At 48.3% G+C, this 7486-nt stretch overlaps 1 protein-coding gene across 7 annotated transcripts in view; it reads right to left on the bottom strand.

Moving 5' to 3' along the window:
• Positions 1 to 6971, bottom strand: part of PDZK1 (PDZ domain containing 1) — a 41799-nt gene extending 34828 nt beyond the window's left edge. The window contains exons 1-4 of one of the 7 annotated variants that reach the window (XM_037733700.1): positions 6959 to 6971; positions 6583 to 6708; positions 5911 to 5998; positions 4957 to 5078 (exon numbers count right to left, since the gene is read on the bottom strand). In XM_037733700.1, coding sequence (XP_037589628.1) covers positions 4957 to 5078; positions 5911 to 5978 — 190 coding nt within the window. In that variant the 5' untranslated portion in view covers positions 5979 to 5998; positions 6583 to 6708; positions 6959 to 6971. Of the gene's footprint in view, positions 1 to 4956; positions 5079 to 5910; positions 5999 to 6582; positions 6709 to 6793; positions 6814 to 6958 lie in introns of those variants that run through there. The other 6 variants (XM_037733701.1, XM_017515191.2, XM_017515194.2 and 3 more) reach the window with 6 other exon arrangements.
• Positions 6972 to 7486: the final 515 nt, after the last annotated feature.

The raw sequence follows: 7486 nt of genomic DNA, 5'->3' as shown, positions 1-7486 counted from the left end.
AAAAAAAAAAAAAAAGAAAAAAAAAAAAAGAAAAGCAAGGCATGTGGAAATTCAAATACTCAAGTATATTTACTTTAAATAATTAATATCAAAAATAGAAGGAGAAGCAGGGCTCTAAAATATGTATTTGCTTAGTATACTTTCCAGTTGTGATAGTTAACTGGTCTTAGCCAGGGATACACTTCCAATGTGAGAAATGAATGAACCCCATTCCGTTGAGAATTATCTAGAGAAGAGTGATCACAGATGTACTGTCATATAAATGAGAGAGAATTTTTATCTCTCATTTGTGATAAAGAATGGGATCTACTTATCTCAAAGTTCACTTGACCTGCTGATACTAAGGTTCTTCCCTAGCCCCAGCCACCATAAACAATACTTTGTCCTATATGGCAAGACTCTGGGCTGGAGTTCAAGGCCTTTCACAGTTTGATTGCTTATCTGAGTTCCACAAGTTGGGAGAGGGATTGCGGAGCCCATATTGTGTGGAAACAGAAGCACCCACAGAGAGAGGTCACCCTTATGCTGTTGTTAGAACTGGTACCTGGAAACAGCTCAGCCAACCTGAGGGTCAGCTCAGACAAGGGTGCCCCCAGATCGGCATTTTGCATTCCATGATTTTTGAACTTGCATTTCTACTCCCCTCACTTTTGTTGGTATGTCTAGACTACACGAGTCCCGCCTCAAGACAAACTTTCTGACCTTGATTTTATTATACTACCGTCTCAAGAAAAAGTCGTTCAAGAAAAAGGAAGTTCAATCTTCTTGCTCAGGCACTGAGACTTAGCATAATCCAGACCTACCTCGGGCCCCCAGCTCCTCGGCAAGCCCCGACTGGCCTCTGCATGGGTGAGGAGACCAGTGAGCCTGCCCTTTGCTCAGGCCCCGTGCTCTGCCTGCAATCTCTTCCCCACTTCTGACTTATTCATAGTAAGTGCTAAGTAAACATTTTTTCCAAGTGAACAAATTTAAGACCTACCATTTTCAAGGCTCAATTCAAATTCTAGATTATATACGGATCTTTCCATGACCACCACAGTCTGAAGGTTTCACTTCATCATCTGAATTTCAGTTCTCACTCATATACTTAACAAGTTATATGTAATACCTACTGCAAGGCAGGTATCAGGATTCAACCCAGAAGAGCTACCGTCTGCCCTGGAAGAGCCCGGAGTCCAGAGGGGAGAGTCACGAAGCATAACTGCTGAACAATATTTAATATATTTTTTTAAGACAGGGTCTCACCATGTTGGTCAGGCTGGTCTTGAACTCCCAACCTCAGATGATCCACCCACCTTGGCCTCCAAAGTGCTTGGCTTACAGGCGTGAGCCACCACGCCCGGCCTATATTTAATATTTAACAATATTTAAATACGAAGGCTTTCTTATTGTTCTGTATATTTATTGAGCTCCTACTAGGAATCGGAACCAGCCTCGTACTTTTTATGGGTTCTGATTCAATCCTGATGGCCATTTTACAAGGAAAAAGAAAAGAGTGTCTGAAAAGTTAACGTGATTTCCCCTGGCTATTTGGATAAGCAGAGCCTGGATTCAAACCCAGTTGAGTCTAGCTTCCTTCCACCATCTACCCTGCCCTCCAAGCCTGAGGTGTAGGCTGTATTCTGGAAATAAAAGTAGTCAGACTGGGAAGAGGAAATCATCACAGACAGAAGGAACGCAGGAGCTGCATTCCCAGAACGGTGAAGGAGCGGAAAAATCAGAGCACAGTTAGATGTTAAAAGAAAGAAGTAGGCTGTGAAGCACCCCAGCCTCAGTCCAATAAACTGTAAAGGAGCTTCGGTGTCCATGTCGTGTGTCCCCAGCAAGATAAGCTTGCCTTTATTTTTTTCTTTTTTTTTTGGAGAACTGAATCTTGTTCTTGTCGGCCCCGCTAGAGTACAGTGGCGCAATCTTGGCTCACTGCAACATCTGCCTCTCAGGTTCAAGCGATTCTCTTGCCTCAGCCTCCCAAGTAGCTGGGATTACAGGCACCCACTACCACGTCTGGCTAATTTTTGTATTTTTAGTAGAGATGGAGTTTCACCATGTTGGCCAGGCTGTTCTTGAACTCCTGACCTCAAGTGATCCACCTGCCTCAGCCTCCCAAAATGCTTGCATTATAGGCATGAGCCGTCACCCCCAGGCAAGATAAGCTTTCTTTTTTTGTTGTTGTTTTTGTTTTGTTTTGAGATGGAGTCTCACTCTGTCACCCAGGCTGGAGTGCAGTGGAATAATCTCTGCTCATTGCAACCTCCACCTTCCAGGTTCAAGCAATTCTCCTGCCTCAGCCTCCCAAGTAGCTGGGACTACAGGCACAGACCACCACGCCTAGCTAATTTTTGTATTTTTAGTAGAGACAGGATTTCACCATGTTGGCCAGGATGGTCTCGATCTCTTGACCTCCTGATCCACTCGCCTCGGCCTCCCAAAGTGCTGGGATTACAGGCGTGAGCCACTGCGCCAGGCCCAAGATAAGCTTTCTTAAGAGCAGGTACCATAACCCCTTTCTGTACTCTCATATCAAGTATGTACTCAATACAACTGGTGGAAAACCCACGGGCTTTTCTGGATCATTTAGTTTTGTTTCCCCTGGGGACCCTACGGTTCTACGCCGCTTCGTGAACGCCGAGTATCTGTGCCTCTAACCAGGCTTGACACCTCAGAAACCAGTGACTGCCTCAGACCAAGAGCAAACCTTCTCTAGTTGGCACCAAGTTGGCTAGGGCTATCTTTCCTACTTATCAAAACTCCTGCCAGTCCCTGGGTTCCTTCCTTTCCAGGGGTCACGTAACTGCAAAGCTGTCTGAAGATTATCTCAGTAGCACTTACGACGTACTAGGCACTATGTGCATTCATTTAACCCTCATAACTTCCGAAACTAGGTTCTAATATACCCATTTGACTGATGAGGAAACAGAAGCTTCGAGAGTAAAAGTGAGTCTGATCTGGAACGCAGGTTTCCAATCCCCATGTTCATTTTCTTTATCACTTCGCCATGATACCTACCGGGAAAAGCGATTAAGGAAGTCTGGGCAGTCCCTCATGAAGAGCCAAAGAAAGAAGTTGCAGGCCAGGCGCGGTGGCTCAAGCCTGTAATCCCAGCACTTTGAGAGGCTGAGGCGGGTGGATCACGAGGTCAAGAGATCGAGACCATCCTGGTCAACATGGTGAAACCCCGTCTCTACTAAAAATACAGAAAATTAGCTGGGCATGGTGGTGCGTGCCTGTAATCCCAGCTACTCAGGAGGCTGAGGCAGGAGAATTGCCTGAACCCAGGAGGCGGAGGTTGCGGCGAGCCGAGATCACGCCATTGCACTCCAGCCTGGGTAGCAAGAGTGAAACTCTGTCTCAAAAAAAGAAAAAAAAAAGAAAGAAGTTGCTGAGAGCTTAAGGAAAACATGTCTAGCTCCAGCTTTCTACCCTCATCGCATTCCTGTGCAGTGAATGTGAGAATCATTTAACTAACATGTGGCCAGATAAACCCATTCCCACATGACCAGACCCTGGACTTTGGATGTCCTGAGGGAGTATTGGGAGTCCTTCAACCTCCTTTCCTGAGGAACACCTTATCAAAGCCATCTGTTCTTCCAGCTCCTTCCCTGACACACTAATTGCATTTATGCAAATCTGCACCATGCCAGGTAATGCCCAAGGGGCTGGTAATACAGCAAGTAACACAAAAGACAAGATCCCTGCACTCGGGAAGCTTAACATCTGGCAAAGGTGACAAGTAAAAAGTAAAATGAAATGACTTTTTTTCCCCTCAAAACGGAGTCTCGCTCTGTCACCCAGGCTGGACTGCAATAGCACAATCGTGGCTCACTACAACCTCAGCCTCCCAAGTACAAGCAACTCTGCCTCGGCCTCCCAAGTAGCTGTTTTACAGACGTGCGCCACCACACCCAGCTAATGTTTGTATTTTTAGTAGACATGGGGTTTTACCATGTTGGCCAGGCTGGTCTCAAACTCCTGACCTCAGGTGATCCACCCACCTCAGCCTCCCAAAATGCTGGGATTACAGACATGAGCCACTGCACCTAGCCAAAATGAGATGACTTCTGATGGTAAAGCTATGAATTATAGAGATACCGCTGGCATGGAGGTGCGAGGCTGATTTAGAAAGTTCTTCCTGGGGAGGTGCCATTTGAATTCACACCGGAACAACAAGGAGCTCGCCTTCAAGGCTCCAGGATCTACCTTCCACTTCGCCGCCAACTCAATCATAAGTGAGCAAACAGAGGCTCAAGGAGATTAAAAGACAAGGATAAGGTCTCCCAACTGACTGCAATTTGTCTCTTCCCACTATTCTACAGAGACTTTGGATATACACGTTTGAAATCTAGGCATCTTACGCTGTGGTTTTTTTCTTTTTTTTTTTTTTGAGATGGAGTCTCGCTCTTGTTGCTCAGGCTGGAGTGCAGTGGTGCGATCTCAACTCACCACAACCTCCGCCTCCAGGGTTCAAGCGATTCTCCTGCCTCAGCCTCCCGAGTAGCTGGGATTACAGGCATGCGCCACCACACCTGGCTAATTTTTGGAGTTTTTAGTTGAGATGGGGTTTCTCCATGTTGGTCAGGCTGGTCTTGAACTCCTGACCTCAGGTGATCCACCCACCTCGGCCTCCCAAAGTGCTGGGATTACAGGCATGGGCCACCGTGCCTGACACACATTTGTACTTCTAATTTTATTTTCAGTACACTCTTGGAGAAAACATGACAGGCCTTCACTTGATAGATAATGAAATCGAGGCTCCAGATGGCTGAGTATTTTGTCTAATGGCCTGTCACTAGCAACGGAATCAAAACTCTGATGATTTGTATTCCAGTCCTGTGTTCTTTCCGCTGGATGAGGAGTAGCTGCCTAGCAAGTGGTCTATGAGTCTAAGACATCGCTACCAGCAACTTCACACCCTGTGGTGCAGAGAACGTACAAAAGTCAAAGATAAGCACAACTTACTATTGGAACAGAAATTCAAAGACCATGAGTGATTTGCAGCAGACCTCAGGTGACTGGACAATCCTTCCCTGAGGCCGTCCCCGCTCCCCGCTCTTGGCTTCTGGATACAAGACGGAAAGCTGCTATGGCAACCCATTGCAGAGATTTTAGTAAATAAAGAAGAATGTGTTCCTCAGAGCCAACCCCCAAATCTTCATAGCCGGATCCAACCCAGATCGGCAGTCTTGATAGCTAGTGAAGCCTTAGGTAAGTGTCATATGTAAGTCTCATGACTCTTCTGCTTAAGACATAAACAGCTAGTGGTTTCCAAACCTACCTGCACTGATCAGAATTATCTGGGAGAGTTTTCAGGTAAAGATCTCTCAATTCACACAAGACCTGGAGACTTAGAAATCCCAAACGCGAGAACCTGGGGAATCTGTTTTTTAAAATTCAGCCAGCCTGGAAATCCACTGGTTTTTCTCATGTCTTAGCGCTCCAGTGTGATACAGAGAGGAAAGATACCTGCTTTTGTTACCTAGTGAGCAAGCTAAGTTAGACTGCATCATTTAAGAGCTGCTTCCAGAAGTCTTCCCTGCTACCCAAGGCCCCTGCACCAGCGGGAAGATCCCAGGCATATCCACCCGCTTCCCCGTGAAGTCTGCTGTCTCACTGCCTTTGGCTGCACGTCAAACCCCTGTCCAACCCAGGCAAAGCTTTTTCTGAGATCAGTTTGCCAGTTTCTTTGTGAAGCAGACCCTAGCCTGCAAGGGTGAGGAGAATCTCCAGCAGAAAGAATCTCAGAGTGTGGATAATCCGTCACCCCCAACCACCACCAAAGGGGACTGGCTCCCTCCCCATGGGACTCTTCTCTGCCCTCGACAGCCAGCTACTGGCTTGGAAAAAGAAAAAGGAAAGAGGGTAGTTCAGACCCCAGTGGCCAGCATCCTCGAGGAGGACAGGAGCAGTTCTTACCTGGAGCTGGAAGGAAGAGGAGCCGCGCCGTTTGTTCGCTCAGGAATTCTGTCTCTGTGGGTGAGCATTCGGCTTGCAACTCACTGGACTTTGAACAAAGATTGATTTAAAAGCTGATGTATTTAACAGGGATGTGTGGTCTGAATTCAAGTGACCTCTGTCCTGCTTCCTGCCAGCTGACTGGGCCCTGAGCTGGAAAACCTGACAAACCTCAGCAAACTGAACGCTCTGGCCCACCTGCCTGGCCCTGCAGGGATGCCACTGCCCGCCAGCCGCGCCCAGAGAACGAGGAGGGTAGAGGGGGCGAAGGAAAGCCAGGGAGGGGCCGCCTCCGCTTTCCTTGGTACTCTCCCTTGGGCAGATGCCTTGGTCAGACCCAACCAACCCCCCGTCCTGTTAAGATCCTCCAGTCCCCCATCCTAGGGTCAGGGCGGGAGCATCCTCAATCACTGAGGCCACCCCACAGAGCAGCAGCCTGTAAAACTCCCACCCAGGAGGCCAATAAGCCCCAGGAAATGGGGCCAAGCACTCAGGCCACCCATCCTACTTCCCTCTTCCCTGGATTCTTACTTGCATGCTCCCTAGGAGTTCAGCAAGCAAAGCCCTTTCTCTTATGTCCCAGGCTTCCTCCTATCCACTCTCTCCCCTCGCTTTTTAAAAAATCTTTCTCACCTGACGGTGCTCTTTCTGTTCTCCAGCCTAGCGATAATTGTCTTCCCCTTCACACACTCAGAGCCTCTAGGGCAAGCCCAGCAGGGTAGGTGGAAGTCATTCTTACAAACTCCTCCATCCTGCTGCCTCAGCCCCAGCCACGATGGGCAGCTGATCCCTATCAATCAGCAGCACCCACACAGAGAGTTCTAGCACCGAGCTTCTCACTGACCTGGATCCTCAGCCGACACCGCAAACCAGGGCAAGAGATTGCTCCCGGCACTGAAGCAAAGCGAACTACAGGCCGAGGACTGGGTGACCTCACCCCTCTTCCACCCACACTGGAAGGGCCGTTTGCTTTGCTGGGCCTTGGCTTTGCCCCCAACAAAGGCATGACCTGAGCCAGTGGGTAAACGGTTTAAAATGACAAACACCAAGCAGCTTCCTCATACCAGCTCATCGTCCTCCACCTTAAGGCTAAGCCCTCCTGGCCTCCTCTCTACCTTTCAAAGCAGAAGGTAGAATGGGAAAATCTGGATTTAGGATCAGAACACCTGCGTTCACCGTAATCCCAGCACTTTGGGAGGCTGAAGCAGGCGGATTGCTTGAGCTCACGAGTTCGGGACTAGCCTGGGCCACATGGTGAAACTCCACCTCTACAAAAGGTTCAAAAATTAACCAGGCATGGTGTGCATGCCTGTAGTCCCAGCCACCTGGAGGCTGAGGTGGGAGGATTGCTTGAACCTTAGCGGCAAAGGTTGCAGTGAGCCGTGATCATGCCACTGCACTCCAGCCTTGTGACAGAGGAAGAACCTGTCTCCAGGGGGAAAAAAAAAAAGAACACCTGAGTCCAATTCTGACTCTGCCATTTCCCGGGTGTTTGATCTAGAGTAACTCATTTTTAACTCTCTGTGTCTCACTTACC

Source organism: Cebus imitator, unplaced genomic scaffold (assembly GCF_001604975.1).
Source record: "Cebus imitator isolate Cc_AM_T3 unplaced genomic scaffold, Cebus_imitator-1.0 Scaffold543, whole genome shotgun sequence".
NCBI classification, from domain to species: Eukaryota; Metazoa; Chordata; class Mammalia; order Primates; family Cebidae; genus Cebus; species Cebus imitator.
This window is presented reverse-complemented; position numbering and strand designations above follow the sequence as displayed.